Source organism: Amblyomma americanum, chromosome 5 (genome assembly GCF_052857255.1).
Source record: "Amblyomma americanum isolate KBUSLIRL-KWMA chromosome 5, ASM5285725v1, whole genome shotgun sequence".
Classification (NCBI taxonomy): domain Eukaryota; kingdom Metazoa; phylum Arthropoda; class Arachnida; order Ixodida; family Ixodidae; genus Amblyomma; species Amblyomma americanum.
The window spans coordinates 10,820,781-10,840,717 of record NC_135501.1 but is presented as its reverse complement, the minus strand read 5'-3'; the positions used below and the strand labels follow the sequence as shown (position 1 = coordinate 10,840,717).

At 49.8% G+C, this 19,937-nt stretch overlaps 1 protein-coding gene across 2 annotated transcripts; it reads left to right on the top strand.

Annotated features, from left to right (window-relative positions):
- Positions 1–425: 425 nt before the first annotated feature.
- On the top strand, positions 426–10,759 carry LOC144134575 (solute carrier family 22 member 7-like). Of its 2 annotated transcripts, none has more exons than XM_077667472.1 (2): positions 426–1,321; positions 10,579–10,759. In XM_077667472.1, exons 1-2 carry the CDS (start codon positions 1,049–1,051, stop codon positions 10,666–10,668), a joined length of 363 nt encoding a protein of 120 aa, XP_077523598.1. In that variant the 5' UTR covers positions 426–1,048; the 3' UTR covers positions 10,669–10,759. Both variants share the same exon structure in this region; 1 of them encodes a protein (XP_077523598.1).
- Positions 10,760–19,937: the final 9,178 nt, after the last annotated feature.

The window sequence follows — 19,937 nt, the reverse complement described above, 5'->3', positions numbered from 1 at the left end:
CTGCAAGCAGTCAACTCAAACAAAGTCATTGTTTTATTCTCTAACCTTTTAGCTAGCAACGCATGTTAGGCATTAAACGCATTTATTGTCATAGAACTTGTTTTTCTGTCAAGGAGCAATCGCTGTGAGAAATGACCAGTGGTCGCGCAAGCGCCGCGTCTAGAAACAGTGCATGTATGAAGCCGCTGTGCTGACGCCGTTCATGCAGGGCGACTGGGAAAGACGAGAGGAAGACATTCCAAAAGTGCGTGCGTGGAGCGCAAAAGAAATCGCCACCTGTCGGGTGTCCAGTTGCAGCTGCACAAAACTGTTACGCGATGCCGCCAAGGCACGCCGTTTCGAAAGCACGCACGAAGTGCACAGGAGATGCAGCTCTCGGGGCTTCGAGAAGCAGAGGCTCAGAGTGAAAGACGCGATGGCGTCTGTTCCCGAGTGCGGTCTGGCGCCCATGCAGCGGCTTTTGGCCCTTCTGGTGGCGAGCAGCAACTTCTTCCTCGCGTTCAACACCATCGGGTCGGCCTTCGTCCTGCCCGGAGGATTGCCCATCCGGTGCGGAGATTCTTGGAATCGCAACGCATGCACAGCCCTCCACCTGGGTGCCTGCGGGCGGATCGAGTTCGAGCCCTCGGACGCCTACGGTCGGCGCACGGCCGTCCACGAGTTCGGCCTGGTGTGCGAGCGTCGATGGCTGGTCCCGCTTTGCCAGTGCCTGTCCATGGCTGGACTGGCCCTGGGTGCGCTGGCATTCGGTCGCCTCTCGGACCGGGATGGCCGGCGGACCGCTCTGCTCTGCGGGGCCGCAGTGCACGCCGTCGGCTGCTAGGGCGCCGTGGCCGCCCCCAGTGCTCCCGTTTACGCGCTGTGTCGGCTGCTGGCCACTGTAGGCGCCGCCTCGGCGCCCTCTCTCGACGTGCTGCTCGTAGAGTACCTGGAGCCTCGCCTTCGCTACGTGGATAGCGTGGCCATCTCAGCAGGATTCTCCCTGGGGGCCGTGTCCGCTGCCTGGCTCTCCCCGGCACTGCCCAGCCGGCGCGGTCTGCATGCACTCATGATGCTCAACGCGGCGCTGATCTTGGCCTGCTCGGGCCTGGTGCACGAGTCGGCTCGCTGGCTTCTCAGCCGGGGCCGTCTCGACGAGGCCCAACGAGTGGTAGCCAGCTCGGCCCGCTTCAACGGCCTGCCCGAGGGAGAGGTCCAAAGGCTCGTTCTCGGCATGGCGGCCGACGCGCCCAAGGATGGCGCATCTGTAACGGCTCGGCAACTCTGCGACCTGTTCTGCTCGCGGACGCTGCGATTTTACACAATATTCTTGTGGTTTCAGGTAAGCATCAAAGTTGCTGCTGAGCCGTCTTTGCCTAATCCAAAACAAGGCTGAGCACGATACTTGAAAAAATTACCTTCCATAACGACACTCCCAAAAATTGTACTTCAGCACGGATACAAGATACCGAGCGAAGTTTGATTTCCGGTATAGATACTCGTCACTGTATGGTCGATACTTCGATACAACATTAAATCGCCAATAATAATGAAGCTGGCAATATGATTTCGTAAGTAGGAAATTTCTCTGTGGTTTCTGCCGTTTTTAGTCAATTTGATATAGAAAACTGAATTTTAAACGCTTTAAACGACTCTGGTCGCAAGCATTTCTCCTGTTTCTTTAAGCTCCGCTGTCGGCACACCTGTTTTAGTAAAAACTGTGCATTTAAATGAAGCCATAGTGACGTTGAAAGCATCGCTTAAGAAGCAGGGTAGTAAAACCCTCTTTTAAAGCGAATGTCCTTCCCGCGAACTGGTCTATGAGCACTAGACTACATTCAAATAAACTTGTAACGGTTTCTATGCTTCTCGTTCGTTGCTGCAGTGTTTATCGACTTCTGCCGTTTCCGCGTGCTGTAAGGTGGAAGCTCCACGGAAGCATGGGAAAGCCGAGCAGTTATTCCCGAAGCACTGTGTTTAACAGACGTTTGAAGTTAAACACTCTTCGATAAAGGCCTCAAGGAAAACAGCAAAGAATGAAAGGGCTGAAGGTTTTTATTAGGCAAGCATATCTTGCTAATCTCTGTCGTTTATTACTTTTTTTGCTTAACCGTTGTAAGCAACACTTTTCGTCAAACCGTCGATAAGAAACAACCTCGTGATGCGGTCGTGCCGTTAAGGAGTAGAGAAATTTAACTTTTGGGCGCTTGTTCTGTGATTTGTATTGATGTACAAGGCATTATTACACATGGATTATTCATTTATTTGTCCCTTAAAGGCCCGAAGGCATTACATAAGGGGGGGCGTACATACAGGTTGGAGGGTAGTAGCAGAGAACACAAAAGAAAGAAAGGGGGAAAAATACACGGGGTACCAAAAAAGTGTACAATAATATACAAACTAAAAGCAAGAAATAAACATACAAAAAGAAAACAAGGAACAGTTGGCACTTCGGTGTCGCAGAATGAATATGTTTTTGAGAAGTGATTAGCCAGTTTATCGCGGAAAAGGCGGCGATCGGAGCATGTTATTACGTTGTCGGGAAGGCCATTCCAGAGCACTATGGCGTCGGGAAAAAATGAACTCCTCATTGCGGAGGTGCGCGTTTTAATGCGTGCGATTGGGTTACTGTGGTTTAGGCGGGATGACGTACGTGGGGGTGGCTGCAGCAACAAATGTCTTGGTGAGCGATAAAAGAAAGAGTGAAAGAGGCATAGACGGGAAATAACACGGCGAGTTGCTTGACACGGGCTGGTGTCGCTTTGCAGCCTCGCGGCGCCAGCTCCTCGTCTAGGTGGCTGTGTTCCGTCCCTCCGGGACCGTCTCCCATTTTACATATCCTCCCCCGCATGAGCTCCTGCTCATTATGCAGCGTGGCACATTCCAACCTTTTAGTTCGAGAGGGAAGAGGGCCTGCACTGGTCGACGGATCTCCCCTCTGTTTGTGAGGACAATAATGCAAGCGCACACATTACCTTCCCTCCCTGAGGTCTTCTTAACTCTCGCCGTCGGCCACATTTGGCGGGGCTTCCGTCCGTCGCCGAGCAGCACAATAGCGCCTTTCTGTATGCTTCGCAGCTGTGTAGGCCTGGCCTAGTGAGCTGACCTCAGTTGTAAATGATTATCGCGCCTGCACCGTTTCCAAAACAAATCCGTAAATGCAAAGCGCTACTTCCATTTTTTCTGCAGAGGTTAACGCGTTGAATTCGCAGAAGTGGCCGCAGTTGTGGGTGGCAAAGCTGTTAGCTGTCGTCCAACAAGGAAATGAGTGGTGTTAGCGGAGTTGGCTCCCCTACATCCGAGAGGGCATATGTGAGAGCAAGGAAATTTACGACCACCTCGAGCTTTGTGAGAACTGTGTGGAGGTTCTCAAAATCCAGGCAGCTTCTTCGGAGTGTTTTGCGAAGGCACGTTTTGACGGTCCAGACCATTCTTTCCCAGAAGCCACCCCACCATGCAGCTCTTTCCACAATATATCTCCGGGGAATTCTGTTTTCGCTGAGATATGCCTGGACTTGTTTCCCTCGCTGCCCAACACATCGCTGCAATGTCTTTAAATTCCTTTCACATTTCTCTTTAACCCCTCTCCTTCGCTCAGTCTTGTTGCGGTGGTCCCTACTTAAGGAGACAGTTATTTGGCTGCGCATTCCCATTATTTTCTATCGCTTACCAATCCTCCACCCAGTGCGACCTACCAACCTAAGAATCCCAGTGATTGATACTGTTTTAAAAGTCAGAGCGTTATCAGAGTAGATTACTTTGCACATCCCGCGCCTAGAAACACACCTCCTGAGAGCTGTCAGGAAGGAGTTGGATTTTAGGTCTCTTACGAGATCGAGATGGACTGCTCTCGTTGTCGCGCACGTATATGGAGCAATGTACGCCTTGCCTGTCGTTGCTTTGTCACTCCAGAATTGTGGCCCCGCAAAATCGACACCTGCGATCTAGAAGGGGTCAGCCTTTGTGACGCATTCAGGTGGAACAGGGGCTAAGGGTTCAGCTGCGGGTCGGCAACGTTGTCGCTGGCATGGTACACAGCGCCCTCCTCTCAGCACCCAGTAGCGCTCACGGAGGTGGCATAATGTGTCTCACACTCCGGCATGCAGCAAGTGCATGTGCTGGCGAGCGATGATCAAGAATGCGAGCCGCTGTGTGCAACAGATTACTACCTACATGCATTGTTCCTTCCAATTCGGCGCTATATTTAAGTCTACCGTCAAGCCTGAGTATATTGTCAGCATCGAGGGAGGAATTGAAAGCTAGGATGGGCATTCTCTTGTCGAGTGGAGTGGATGACTGAAGTGCGCTCATTTCCTTCGAGAAGGTTGTGATTGGTGACAAGCTTAGAAACCAGTACTTCTCGGCGTCCGCCAGGTCTATTGGTGTTAACTCTCCGTCTCCTTTCTGTAATGGGTTTCGAGAGTTATGCAGAAAGTGCTGAATCCGAGCTGTTACCCGAAGAACTCTGGTTAAGGAGCTGCTGTTTTGAATATCTAGCAATAGCTCGGTGCACTGCAGGTCACTGTATTGAGCACCTCCACGACTCTGTCTTCCTCTGCGCTAATATTGCTGTCGATGTGTGGCAGAACTGTTGGGTATGCTAATGAAATCTTCAGCCATTCAGGTCCAGTCCACCAAGTTTTACTATTGGTCAAGTGAGAGGGCATTGCGCCCTTTGTCAACAAGTGAGCGGTGTTTTCCTTTCCGGGGCAATGCCTCCAAAATGAATAATCCGTTAAAGATTGACTCTCTTGCACTCGGTAGGCAACGGAGGGTTTCCGCCTCAGAGCAGAGCTTTTTATTCAACTCAGAGCAACAGTCGCGTCACTCCAGCAATGCACTGAAAGTCTGCCACATTCAACTGCTTAATAAGCGTTTTGGCTAACCGAGCATCAACTGGAGCCCCATTAGCTCCAACCGCGGCATTGACGAATGCTTTAACGGAGCCACCCTTGACCTCGCCATCAAAGGGGATACAGTGAAGCTCACGTGTTAAATTTTTGTACTCACATAGCGACAGCACCGTAAGCTTTGAGGCTGGCATCACAGAAAATGTGTAGCTCTGGTTCGGCATGCTCTCGCTTCAACGCGATTTTGCCAGGTACCGAAATGCAGTGGTCAGGCAGCCGCTGGCACCAACTCTTCTGTTTCTCTAAAACGTCTCTTGGCAGCTTCTCATCTCAGTCTGTACCGCGGGCCCAAGGGGTTGATACAAAATTTTCGCTTTAGTGGAGGTCGGGGCGAGGATCCCGAAAGGGTCGAAAATACGCGCTGACGCTTGCAGCAAAAATATTTTTGTGTCTTGCCGCGTTCTCAAGAAATCTATTGCGGTGTTCATCTGAAACCCGAAGTCGTCAGCGTGAGGCCTCCATTCGACACCGAGGAACTTTGTTCCCGTGAGCTGCGGCAAGCTGTCTCGTGCATTATCACTTTAGGATAAGATCGTTTCATGCTCTGCCCCATCGATCGCCCCTTGCGCAGATGCATGCCGGCCTTGTTCATAATGCACTGCGATTCTTCACATATACGCACCGCCTCCTATGTGTTGTGCGCGCCCGTCACTAGATCGTCCACTTACAGATCATTTTTTAGGACATTCGCAGTGCTCGGATAGATGTCTTGCATAAACCCTATATGGTGTTTCAGATTTGCCGCATGCAAAAAGGGACTTTATGTAGCCCCGAACAGCAGTCTCGTCACACGGTACTCTTTGATAGGGGGAAAATGTTCCGACTGTTTGGGCGCTTGTTCATGCCATAGAAAACGCATGGCATCGTGGTCACTTTCGGCGATCTGCACCTGGAGGAAGGCCTTTATATGTCTGCCACGATAGCGATGATGTGGGTTGGAAACTTGATTAGGATGACTGAGAGATTTGGATTCAAATTTTGTCCCGCCAACAGAACATCGCTTAGCGAGATCTGACCTTGTGCGCTCGTGCACGCGTCGATAACAACTCTCAGCTTGGTTGTCTCGCTTGTCGGTTTGAGAACGCCTCGCTATGGGAGGTATTAAACAGGTCTCTTGGTACTCACCATTTTCGTTGACCTCCTCGGCGTGTCCCTCAACCAGGTATTCTCGCAGCGCTTGGTCCTAAGCTTGCATGACGTCGTCACTTCTTATCGGCTTGACCGTTAATGACCGAAGCCCCTGCACAAATATCCCTTTGTTGTCACCTAAATTTGAGGCATTGCCTTTCCAGGGAAGGGCCATCTGATAACTACCATTTCTGTAAGTGACGGTTTCTTGGAAGAATGTAAGTAATTCGTCTTCCTTCTTTGTGGCTACTCCGTCAACTATTGAAAGTTGTTCCGGCTCGGAAAATGATTTTAGTTGCCTGGATAGGTCTTCGTTGTCATGCTGGGTGGTCGTTAAGACGCCTATGACTCCGGTGGTTGTCGTTAAACACGGCGTTGCCGTTATTTTCGACACTGTACTTTGTAATGTCCACCTTAGCGAGCTTGTAGCTGATATGCTTGCCATTTCTGGTTGTGACAGGCTCTGGTGTTTGTTGATGGTTGACAGGAACAAGATCAGCGAGCTGGGACCCTTGGTCAGCAGCCAGGCTGGTATCGGAAGCATCCGGTGGTTGCAGGAGATCGCCGGAAATCACGGGAATCTCGAGGGCCTCGGCTTGAATTATACTGTCGTTATGCCGGCTTCACAGCTACAGCCCGACTCTGTTGCATGTTGTGATGCTTGCCTTAGTGGTCCCAAAGGTGTCAGTGTCGAACCGTTCTTTGCTTACCACTTCAAGTTTGAGACGCCGGGAGACATCTTCTTTTATGAAGGTTTATTGTCTGCCACTGTAGATCAGGATTGTCACCAAGGCGCGATTCTGTTTCGCTTCTGACCAGGCTTGTACTGCCTGCACGAGTGCGCACGGAGTGCAGTTAGTCTATGCCATCTGTAATGATGACTGCTCGATAGTCTCAATAGGTGCAGGGACATTCCTTGCATGAGACAGTGTCGACTTGTTTAACCCGCCGACGCCCATATGTGCCGGACGGAGCATTTCGCGCACCTAAGCCACTTTACTGTTCGGCATTCGGTTGCCCGATGGTTTCTTTTAGCTTATTTGAAGCACTGTCTCTCTTTTGCCATTATTCCCTTCTTCAATCCCAGTGGAACCGAGACCACACATTCTCGCGGAAGGTGATATTCTGCACCACAAAATGAGCACTGCGACTCACTCCCCTTTACAGCGAATACTGCTGCAGAAGTCCTGTTTTCCTTTAGGCTTGACTCCTTCGGTTTGACACCCGTGCTCTTGACTAGCGGCTGCTGTGCTGTGCTCGTTCTCGGCTCTCCACTTCCATTGTTTAGTAATCGAGGAAGTCTTACAGGTCGTCTTGGGGACTGGTTATAGTGGTGGTTTTCTTCGGTTGTATTCAAGACACAACTGACAAATAATGCTCTTTCTTAAGACAGTCAGCAAGAGCACGCCATACGTACTCGATGTCACTCCCAGTGTCTCGAGGCGTCGGACTCCCTGCTGAATTTAATCACAAAGGGTCCTGAGCCTTTCCGTGCCATGAAGATTGTGTATCGGGCGAACACTGAGCAACCGTGATATGTGTTCTTCGATTATGACGTCTTCTTCCACTAATCTCTCCGTCAAGGTCTTGATCTATACTAAGTAGTTTACATTGCTTAGGATAGTGCATCTGTGGCCGCGACCGCCTTTCCGGTGAGGTAATTCGTAAAGTACTAGAGTTTACCTATTTGTGAAAAAACTTCATTTTTGTGAATTGTTGATCGAACTAATTCCAAAATCTCTGTCATGACCGCAAATCTCCGCTAAACCTGGTGATTTCGAGCTTCGGGAGTTCGGTAGTTGCCGACAGTAGCTGGACGGTGGTGATGCTGGTGTTGACTGAAGACTGCGAATTAGGTTCGCGAAAGGCCCCCATTACTGATGGGGTTGCTGATCTGTCTTAGCTCAATGTTTGGTTAAGTAGGGTTCTTTTGATGCGAATTTTGTGACGCCAATTTTCTCACTGCAGGCAGATACGGCCTCTAATTCGGCGCCGAGTTCCTGCAGGTCTACCCTCTTCTCGATACTGACATTAACTGCTTTCAGCTCTTCTGATTGCTCGACAAGCAGATCAGATTGTTTTCCAGCTCACCGCTGGGAACTGCAAGCTCTTGTAGTATGTGATGATCGTGTCTATCGCTTGTAGTGCGACTTGCTTCTTCTGGAGTCGTTCCATGGCGTTGCTGATCACTGTTGACTAAGTATTCCCAGATTTCGGCGCCGAAAATATGTTACTGCTTTTAAACTTCAGTCACTGTGACCGTTAACACCGCGGCAAGTAACGACTGAGCCGCACTGATAAGGAAAAACTCCGCGTAAGCCTCGTTCGGGCGGCCGGGCCGCGCGCGCAGGAGCCTAAAAAAAAACGATGCTCTTCCGGTGACTTCCACTTTCACACTAATGTTTATTTACACCAGCCAAATATAAACACAAAACGCATACAATAAAGAGCAGTGGGAAGGGGCACAAAGAGTGCATCGCGAGCGGTTCTTGGTATTGGGGCGAAAAAGAGAGAGAGCAACGTGTGGCCCTGGTCAGGCCCGGGTGTGACCTGGCGGGCTCGGGGCGCCAGCTCCTCGTCTTGGTGGCGCTAAGCCGTCGCTCCGGGACCATCTCCTATTTTACACACCGTTTATGCCCCTGTGACGTCACGAGAGCATTCAATATGGCGGTCGTTGCTGCTGGGAGGAGTTTCGGGGTATCAATTTCGATCGCATTTTTTCGAATACACAGCGCGTTCAGGGGGTGCAGATTGCTAGTCACTGGCCGAAGTCAAAAGATGAAAAGACGTTTCGGGAGCACTACGGCTCCTTTGTTCACTACGGCACCCAAATTTTGGAATTTGAATCAGATGCTCCAGTATTAGTTGGTGTAGAACGACCATGTCATGGCCCCTTTAAGCGCGCTGTTTTTGTGTCGTGAACATTAGAAAGTTGCATTGCTCTAGTTCTAGAGCAGCGACCTATTGTCGACGCCGGATGTGTTTAAAACACTGGTGTTCAATCTGAACGCCGATGACAGGATGGCCAAACCATCTGCAGCTGTGATGCGATGTTGTTAGACAATGGGGCGTGTTCCACAGCAGTGCTTCGTCGTCGTGCTCCGTGGCTAATGCCTTGCCAGCAGATGTGACGCCCCGACAACGTTTTGTTGTGTGCTACACGGTTGCAATGCAGATTATAGTGTTGTGCTATCTTACTATATAAGAGGAGAAACCAGCGGCAGTCGCCACGCTGTGTATTTGACAGTGGTGCTCACATTCATCACCGATGGCGTCTGTTGTGCTGTTGTATTTCGACGGTCAACGTCGTCGCTGTCTGTCAGCACAGCGTAGCATTAGCCGGCAAGAACGTTGGGCGTGGGCCACTCGCAGCGTTTTTATTTTTCTTTAAAAGGCTTAACGCCCAAACAGAAAGCACACAGTAAGAGACACAGGACAGGCTTGTCCTGTCTCTCTTACTGTGCGCTTTCTATTTTTGCGCTGTCTTTTTTACGAAAATATGCACCAACAAGCACGCCAGAAAATATTACTAAGCAGCCGTAGCGGGAAAGCGCATAAGGCAATCGGGACCGTCATGGCGGCAGCAGCAGCAGCCTGGGCCATCGCTTCCAGCGTAGGAAAACGTCAGTGCGCCAATCTGAAACCGCTTACTGACATCGCCGACGAAGAATTCCAGCGTATCTTTTGCCTGTCCGAAACATTGATGCGCTGGCTGTGCAACGAGCTAGGCCACGACTCACGCCTGCGGGGAGTGCGTACCTGCCTCATTCGCTCTCGGTCAAAGAAGAAGTTCGCTGAGACCTCCTGTTCTACGCAACCAAGAGTTTCCATGGAAGTGTCGGCGCATACCGGCATACTGGATTCCACCAGACCACAGTGAGCCGCCGTCTGAGGGAAGTCTTCACACACTCATCGACGCGGCTGGGCAGAAGCGGTAGCTCGCTTTACGCAACACTGCTGCCTAGCGTGCGTGTGTTAGGGAACGCTCCCTCCTTGCGCGGCAGCATCGCAGACGTCGTGGGGTGCGTTGATGGGCCATACATTGGAGTAAAGGCTCCTTCGAGACAGACGTAGTCAAGGCCAACTATTTCACAAGAAAGACCCAATATGCCTTGGACACATTTGATTGTAAGAACGCTGTCCTTTTGCTTTCATGCCTGACATGGTCGATGGAATGTTGTCACAGCTATTAGTTATAGGGGCCCTTGTACTGTGGGATGTCAGTGCATGTTAACGACTTACACATGGTCAAAATTATATGCAGCCCTCCACTACGGCGTCCTTTATTTGTTTGAGTCCCTTTGGGACGTTAAAAGCAACAAAATACTGCCATTTATCAGTAACTGAGCAGTTTCACAAGGGGACAATGTAGACACTTTTTTTTTACCTCATGTTCTAGAATGTGTGGATTTTTCCGGCGAATTTGTTTTCGTGCATACTTTTTAAATTGTAGCTTTTAAACAGTGTCTTTCATGTCACTTGTTTGGCAAATCGCCTTGCTTATGCAATAATTGTAATTTGATTTAGTATGGCATGAATCACATTTCAGACTTTCCTGTAGGTATATGATGCTGATCTGCGCACCTGGGCATCGACTCCCGGTTCCCTGGCTCCTGCCACGATGCATACGTCTGGGGAAAGTCTGCTCTAAGGCGGCACATGGAGCTGGGGCTCTATTAAAGACGGCGACTACTTGCTTGGCAAATTTCCCATGCGTAGCTGGAGCCGCCGCAGGAAGCAAGCGAAAGACCTCATGATGCTGTGCTGATTGACATCAATGTTACGTAACCAGTGCCGAGGCAGTGGATTGTGTATACGATTAAAAACTACTTTACCCTTTCAGACGCTTTGTACACATCTTTGTACAAAGCGAACTCACAGCTTTTTATGAGAGTGTGCTGCACCTACGAGTGATTTCACTGCTTCAGTCTAATTTAGCACCTCATTTTCACAAGTAAGTTGTTTTCTTTGTGCCAAACAACGAGCACAGAAAATAATATTTCACTGCACAGGGAGTTTTTATGCAGACGAATTGTGCCACCAGGAATAGCAGCAATTGTTTTTGCTCAACGTCAAGCGTAATAAGCACCTTCAAGACTGAAAAGTGATTCTACGATCTCTAGGGCGCTTACTTGACGATTATGGGCATTTTGATGTCAGGCAACGGTACATGATGTCTGTCTAACATCTGAAGACAGTTCACTTTACAACGTGTACTGTTGAGGATTGAGCGTGTGCATAATGAAGCCAAAACATCTGGGAAATCATCACTGAAGTGTGCCAACAAAATTTTGATTGCCAACAAGACATTGATGGTTATGTTGATTGTTGATCAATTTGTGCTTTCTGCTTGTGTTCAGCAGGAGCATGGCATAGTTTCAATTTACTTTTGCCCCTCGCTGATGCGTGCCTTCAGCTTACTGCTTGCTTGCCGCCATTTATTCTTCTTGAGCAAGAATTAAACACTCAGTTGTTAGTGCAGCTTGTGATTGGTGTCATTTGCAAGTTAAGTAGTTTTGTTCTATGCTGGTTGGGATAGTTGATTAAGCATATGCCTTCAGTGCAGCGAAGGCAGAGCAAAGAAGGGACGAGATAAGAGACAAGAGTGAAGAGAGCAGCACTCTTCACTCTTGTGTCTCATCTCGTCCCTTCTTTCTACCGGCGCTGCCACTGAAGTAAAGTAATTTTATGATTGCCAAAGAAATCAGTGACATTATGTGCATGTTTATATGTCCTTTCAATAGTATTTACTTCTTTGTACCCAATTTTCTGCAGCATAACGGCTGTTTCTGTGCAGGCAACTAAGGCTGCCCATTGGAGCTGTGCCTGCTATCTCCAGCGACAGGCCACATTTCACCGCCATCTACAGGGGCCGAAAACAAAAAAGTGCACATTCAATGCGTACAGTTCTTGAGCACTGCATTGGTGAAGGGAAGGTTCAGGTGCTTGCAGAAGTAGCGCACTATTCACCATGGGCCTGGACGAGCAGGTCACATAGTTACTGCATGACAACTGCCTTGCTGCTGGTGAGCCTGTGATAGATGATAATAAGTGTCATGGCAGCGATGTCTGTGATGATGAAGATGAAGATGAGCAGCTAATTTCCCTTCCCATACAAGTTACGAAGACTAAGCTTGTATCGTACGCAACAGGTTAGACGCATTTTATTTTCTAGAGGAAATGCTTTGCGTGGCTCCAATGTGTGACTTTTCCATTCAGGCAGGCCTCAGCGTCTCGGTTACCTCGACAAAGTGAGGCGTCCCGAAAGTGAGGCGTCCCGACCATGCCCGAAATTTATCACACTTGAAAGATAAGTACGCACATTTGGTTGCGCACGTAATGAGCTGCGACGGGTGCGAGGTGCGGTTGAATTAGGCGAAGATTCTTGGCAAGAGCACATATAAAACGGCACGTGTTAGTCTGGAGGCTTTCTACATAAAACAATTTGGCTGTAGGTGTGTCAGTACTCCTTCTTTATTTCCTTTTGCCTTCGAATCTTTATTTTTAGATTCAGTTAACATGTAACTGTTCTTTATCTTGTGAGATTTTTGGCTGCCTGCCTGTTTTACAGAAACGATGTTCCCTTTGTTCACCTTCTCCTCCTTGTAATCCTTCTCTCCCCTCGAATCTTCACCCTATATAAACTGCATCCTGGCTTCAATGTAATTCAGTTGTGAGTAAGCGGTTGTGTATCGCCTTCGTTCTTCTCTTAAGGTTTGCATGGTTTGGCGCTAGTTTTTCCTAGTTCAAGTATGCACCAACTAGCACAAAAAGAGGTGTTAATGTGTGCCATCAGAAGCCCGGACACCCACCCCAGCCACCTCTCTCTTTTTTTCGTCGCACCTATTATTCTCCAACCCGTTACCGCAATCCCAATGAGTGCCACACGGCAGACTACCACCCCGTCGGCTTCCGGTGCTCTCGCATTGGCCACATCACCCGCCATTGCCGCAGTCTTCACCGCTTCGCAACGTCTTCCCCTCCTATAGTCCTGCCTCGCCCCGCAACTTCTCGCCCCAAGCCCCGTCCGAACTGTCTGAAGCAGCTTTCCCCCCTCCACGCCGATTCTCCACCTTTCCGTCACCGCAAGGGCTCCTCTCTCGTTCCCCACAGTCGCTGTCCAACAGCCGCTCCCATTTCAAAGACTATGTTATGCAGCTCCTGGAGGTTATGCTGCATAAACGACCCGCACCACAGATTCTCTATCGAACACTCGACTGAATATCCTGGACGTCACTAGTGACCGTATTCCTTTGCGCGCCCCGATTGACACCGGCGCTCATGTATCAGTGATGAGTGCTGCCCTCTGCCGTCGCCTCCGCAAAAACCTTACGCCTGCAACACCCCGTGTTCATGCCGCGGATGGTGGCACGAATGCTGTCGACGGTATGTGTTCCGCGCGCGTTACTTTTGCCGGCCAGAGTATACCGGTTCAGTTCACCTGTGCCCATTACCTTATTCTCGGCTTGGTTTTTTGACTGAGCGTTCGGCCCTCGCCGACTGCTCGCAGGGTGTCCTACACCTAGAAGTTCCGCAGTTGAATTCAGACCGGTCGATGTATCACAGTGATTGTTCTGTACCGAATATGCTCGCTTGTCATCCCGAACGGCGTCTTTCGTTAACACTGAGCCCATCCCGCCCAGTTCCCGATGGCGACAATCTCGTTACGCCCAATCTTGACATCCTGCTGACCTGTAACGTTGCCCTACCTCATACCATCGCCACCGTCCACGTCAACGCCCACTCTCTGCCTTTCCTCAACTTCGGCATCTCTTCTGAACTTCTCCCGTCCGGCATATGCGTGGCTACGCTATCAATCCCGCTCCTTGCCACGTCGCTACGCTGGCCGCCACCCCTTTTCAAGACACTGCCGCTCCGCGCCGGCAGTCTCCACTGTTTACAGACGCCATCACAACCATGATGGCCACCAGCCTCCGTCCCGACTAAACTGCCCAACTTCGTGCCCTTCTTGAACCTTTTTCGGATATTTTTGATGTGAACAACGCTGGCCGGGCCAAACTCTCGCCGTAGACACCACATTAAAACGTGCATTGTACCGGCGATATTTCCAGCATGTTTGGCGCTCGGAGAACACGAGACGGAGGTCTAGAAACCGGAAGGAGCCTTGTAGGGGAACCTCATTGGTTACTTGCAGTGGCTTGAGGCATTGCTTGAAGGTCCCTATGATCGCCATGACCAAGACTGCACTCCTGTTCCTACAGAACAGGAGTGCAGAAGAGAGGACTGGCTTTTGTCCTTCCGCGATAGGAAGAAGTCGCTGAGAACCGAAGTCGCTGAGAGCTGATGCAGATCCCGGTTGCCCTGACAGAAGCTGAATTGCAATTTTCGAAGAGTTAAGGCCCATGTGTCTCATGTCTTTTGGTTTGTTTGGTCTTAGCATATAAGTAACTGTTCCTGTCAATAAACATCAGTTGGAAGTAGGCGCTCGTGTATCTGCTCTCGTCTTTGTGCTTTTCTGTTTTAAGTTGCGCTCCACATATTTTATTCATGGAATACCAACTAGCCCGCACCCTTACCTTAGTCCTACTAAAGAGAAATTTTGGACGGTTTTTCAGGGATCACGAAACATTTGGTCACCGCTTGAAAAAAAATCTGGCGGCAGTCATATAGAGAATGGAAGCAGGCGATTATCAATCAATTGTACTGGTGTGCTTGGCCTAGTGGTGGGGATGGCGAGCTGCTTGCGGCAGCATGGCAGAGTCTCTCGAACCATGAGGAAGAAGAGGAAGACGAAGACGTTGTTCGATCTCCTGTTGCCTCAGCTCTGTTTATTTACCTAATTTTCTCTAATTTACCTAGATTTATTTGAATCTTCGAGGACGGCAGCACCATAAAGGTGGTACTGTCCCTATGGGAATAGTACGGCTGCTCCGGCGCCGGCAAGCCTTAAGGGACCACGCCATTCAAAGGAGGCTGACTCGGAAGAGGCGGCCATGGCTTCCCAGGCTGTGGAGCGACCAGAACATGGACACGACCACCCGTCCAGCGAGGCCTCATCGCTTAGTGGTGATGAGTCAACGATCGTGGACGGTGACGAGTCAGTGGCCGCTATGGCTGACGTGGACAACGAGGGCTTCAATTTGGTGAGTCATCGCAAGCAACGAAGGGTAGGGATCCCGGTAGTGGTGGAGCCCACAGAAAAAGGGGTTGATTTAAGAGAGAAGAATCCCATCTTACTTTTCGCGGTCACTGCTGCGATCAGCTCCGATTCGAAATCGGTTCACCATGCATGGGGCTCTTCAGCTGGATGTGTCGACGGTAGAGCAGGTTGACAAGCTCCTGCAGAGCTCTCAGATTTTTGGCATCACAGTTAACGTGCGGTTTCCCCATTCTTACATGAAGGACACCTGTGTTATTAAGGGTGTACTAAAGTGGTATTCAGAACGGGACCTACTTGATTATCTGAAACCACAAGGTTTACGGCACGTCAAACGACTTGTGCGTCGTGTGGAGTCTCCAGGAAAAGAATGGGCTGCGAAACCTACCAACTCTATCGTGTTGACATTCGCTGTCAACTCAGAGCACCCCGAAAAAAATTATCTGGGGTTCACAAAACAGGCTGTTGCAGATTTCACTGAAGCTCCTCCAAGGTGTTTTAGATGCCAACTGTTTGAGCACGCGGCCAAAGTTTGCACAAAGGATCGACGCTGTAAGCGGTGCGGAGGCGACCACGACTTTAAAATCTGCAAGGCAGATTTGGCTTGTGCCAATTGCGGTGGTGATCATCCAGCGAGTTTCGGAGGTTGCCCCTTCCGTGTGCGCGCTCTGCACCGACGGATATCCTTTATTTTGATGGTCCCAAAACCCAACCGACTGAGACGCCTGTCCCAGGATTAGACGAGTTCCCAGTGTTAGAGAATGATGTTGTTGCGTTACCCAACAATGACCCTACGAGACCTGAGTCCAGCAAGACGCCAAGGCCCAGTGCGCGCGAGTCGGCTGTTCGACCTCCAGCAAAAAGTGTCCATGTTCTTGAGCGGCCGGATCACAGCCAGACTCCACGGCAAGGGGGACCCTCATATGCACAAGTGACAAAGAAACCAGCTACTGCGGCCAAGAGTGTGTCCCCGTCGGCATGTTTTGTCGATGTTGTATGTGAGTGCGTTGCGCAAAATAAGGAGCTCAAAAATCAAGGTATCTCTGACCTTCTTCATGTTTTGTTTGATGCCCTGCGTTCACACGTTTCAGCGATGGCGCCTGGTAACCTGAAGAACTTCCTACAGCTGGTGCTTTCTTTTGAGTGCCTAGTCACCACCTTCGCTGCAAACTTCCTTGCGATCTAATATGGATTAGGTCAAACCTCGTGGATCTCATATGCACTGAAAGTGCCGTTTATATTGCAGTGGAACTGCGCTGGGATTTTAAGTCGGTCAGCTGAACTAAAACTATTCTTGAGACTTGCGTTCCAGTATTGGCCCTGTCAGAAGCTGGCCTGCCAAGCGGGATAAGTTTGACTGGACATGTCGCCCATAAAAACTGCAGCATAGAGTTATTTCCTGCAGGAAGTGCTGCGCTTTACATAAGAAGAGAAATTCCACATGTTTCTCTGAGCGTTGCCGATCTTTGCATGGATGACATTGAGGTAGCGGCTGTGAGAATACAGCTCGGCTCTCGAATCCTTTCTATTGCATCCGTGTACGTGTCTCCGCGGAAGAAGGTTGCATTGGATTTGTTTTTACATCAGCTCTGCGACCGCTGCCAAGCTCCTAGAATCATAGAATCTTCTGCGGTGATTTCAACACCCATAATGTAGTTTGGGGTGACAGGAACACGGACTCCCGTGGACGCAAACTCGTAGAGGTTATTGATAGTTTGGACCTGTGTACTGCCAGTGACGGAAGCCCCACTTTCTTCCGCCCTCCAGCCTCAGCGACAGCTATAGACCTGACACTGCATTCACCTGACGTCCGCGTTAGTTGGTCAACAGCGCCTGACCGCATGGGAAGTGATCACTATCCGATTTTTGTGTTTGCTGCCGACTTTCGTATGCATGGTCCTAAAATTAGCAATGTGGTCAACTGGGACAAGTACAGAGAGCACCTAGAACGTGTTTCTGGTGAAGTTGTTGACAAAAAGATTTCTAGTAAGCTAGCAGCAACTACGGCGGTCAAGTTACCTGATCATTTTCCGGCCCCGGATTTGAAACTCGGGAACCTTTGCGCAGCGAGAAGAACGGCGGAGAGCCAACTCGTGCGGAAGAAGGACGGCAGGCCACTGGAGACGACCTTCAATAGGCTGAATTCTGCTATTAGACGGCACACGAATTGGCTTTACAGGTCGCAATGGGCCTCATTCTGCGCTTGTTTAACTGTGTTCTCACCGATGACGAGAATATGGCGAGTTATTGGCAGCCTTGCTGGAGAATGTCGCCCTTCGAAGCCTTTTGAAGCTCGTGCAATACGCAAGGAAAAACCTATTGCGTGCTTGGCAGAGGAATTTGCAGACGCACTCGTACGCGCTGATCCTGGAATAGATATATATACACCACCAGCTTCCTCCAGGTCTATCATGGACGTCCCATTCACGCTTCGTGAACTTCAGACTGCGCTCAGTGGCCTGCGGCGTAGGTGTGCACCCGGTCCCGACGGCATCACCAATCAAATGCTGAATAATCTGCCCTTGATACTTGAAAATGAGCTCCTCAACTTCATCAGTCGAGTTTGGGAGACTTGCGATGTTCCTCCGTCATGGAAGGTGGCACACGTAGTTCATAAACTGAAGCCTGGCAAAGACATGACAGAACTTGCCTCGTATCGCCCTGTGTCATGGACCTCCTGTGTAGCTAAGTTCATGGAGAAGCTGGTAAATGAACGCTTATCGTGGTGGCTTGAGGACAGCAAGGCACTGCCAACATGTATGACAGGATTCCGCCGAGGTCTTAGGGCCCAAGATAGCGTCATAGACTTGGTGAGTCACAATGAACACCAGAGAGCTTTCGGCCCTTCCGCCATAGCCATTTTTCTTGACGTTGCAAAAGCTTACGACAGCGTTCTTCAGAGCTCAATTCTAACCATTTTGCAAGGCATCGGCATACAGGGTCACATGTTAAGATTCATTTACAAGTTTATGAGTGATCGCGCCGTTCGTGTACGGTTAGGGAGTACGTTAAGCACCGAAAGGGCTCTATCACGAGGTGTGCCTCAAGGAAGTGTTCTTTCTCCCAAGCTCTTTAACGTCGTAATGGCTGGCCTTCACTATTCGTTGAAAAAAAGTTGCAGGCAAGTGCGTATGTCACTTTTTGCTGACGACATCTGTATTTGGATTACTGACAACCAACACAAGCGATTAGCCCTGATAGCTCGACAGGTTCTACTTTCGGCACAAGCTTACCTTCAGGGTGTGGGGTTCTCTCTGTCAGTGGAAAAATCCGGATTTGTTCTATTCCCAGGTGTAGGAAGACGTCAAGCGCGGTTGAAGATAGACCTCGGTCACTCGTGCATCCGTCAATTCAACCACACACGTTTCCTTGGCGTCATTATTGGCTCCCGTCTACAGTGGCGAAAAGCTGTAGACGCGATTGTTTCATCTATATCTTCTCGTCTCAATGCCATCCGTAGAATTGCACGTGAGCAATGGGGAAACCATCCTTCTTCAATGGTCAAACTTCATGAAGCCCTCGTGGTTAGTCGCGTAATGTATCAATTACCTTTAATTTCCCCCCTCGGCATCACAACTTGAAAGTCTCGAAGTTGTCTATAGAAAAGGCCTAAGTAGAGCCATTAGAGTTCCCCAGGCGGCTGCGAATAAGGCAGTACTTCATGAGTCCCTATCGAAACCTCTTAGCCTTATCGCTTCTCAGAGACTATTAATGCATCTTGACCGCTTAGGAGAGACGATAGCTTCTCCAGCGGCTCTGGAAGAGATATGAGTCGAAGGCTTACTTGGCACTCAATACTCTTCGTTCTTTAGGCATTAATGTCCGAAGGCAAAGGAAACGGTTGAAACCCCCCTGGTCTTTTTCGACCCTCGACTGTAAGGTCACAGTTCCGCATGTGAGCGCAAAGCGCAGCTCTCCTTCGGAAGCAACGCGTTCGCTTGTACTTGAGCACTTGGAAACAGAGTATGCCCGCAATCTTCAAATTTTCACGGATGGTTCTGTGGACAAGGTCAAACAAGCTAGCGCAGCGGCTTTTCACATTCCTTCTTTGGACTGTAAGTGGTCCGTACGCTTTACTGCTGTCGTATCCTCCACAACGGCTCAAAGTGTCGCTATTGAGGCGGCTTTACAGAAGTTAGGGTCTTGTCTGGCTCAACCTGTTGTCATCCTAACTGATTCAAAATCTGCCCTTCAGAGGTTAGAGCGCGGATTCCCTGCGCCTTGTCTCAAGATGGAAAAAGTCTCTACAGGAAAACGGTGCTCGATCACTTCAGTACCCTGTGGAGTGCGTCTCACAAGCCATGTGTGACCAAGGGACTAAGGAGATCTCAGGCGACCCTTCTACATCGAATTCGAACAGCCTCTGCTGGCACTCCTGCATGGATGCATAAGACGGGCATAGCATCGTCTCCGCTCTGCTCTTTATGTGGTGTGTGCGGGGATATCGAACATATTATCTACTGCCCAGAGTACAACGCGGAAGGGCATGTGATGTTCGCTTCCTTCAAGAAGACAGGAACCCGTCACAGCACATTTCAAGACATTGTCTACCCCAGTGGAAAGCAGACATGCAGAAGTGAGGCTGCACGCCTTCTTTTAACATTTCTGCAGGACACGGATCCTGTTTCTAAATGGTGACAGCAGGAACGGACTATGGTCTACTGTGATTGAATGTGTGCGTAGATGGTGTCTTCCGGAGTGGACTACGTCATACTGTGAGTGAATGTGTGTATGGATTGTGGCACTACATTGGCCTATGTTCTACTGTTACTGAATATGTGCATGGATGGTGACATCTGGAG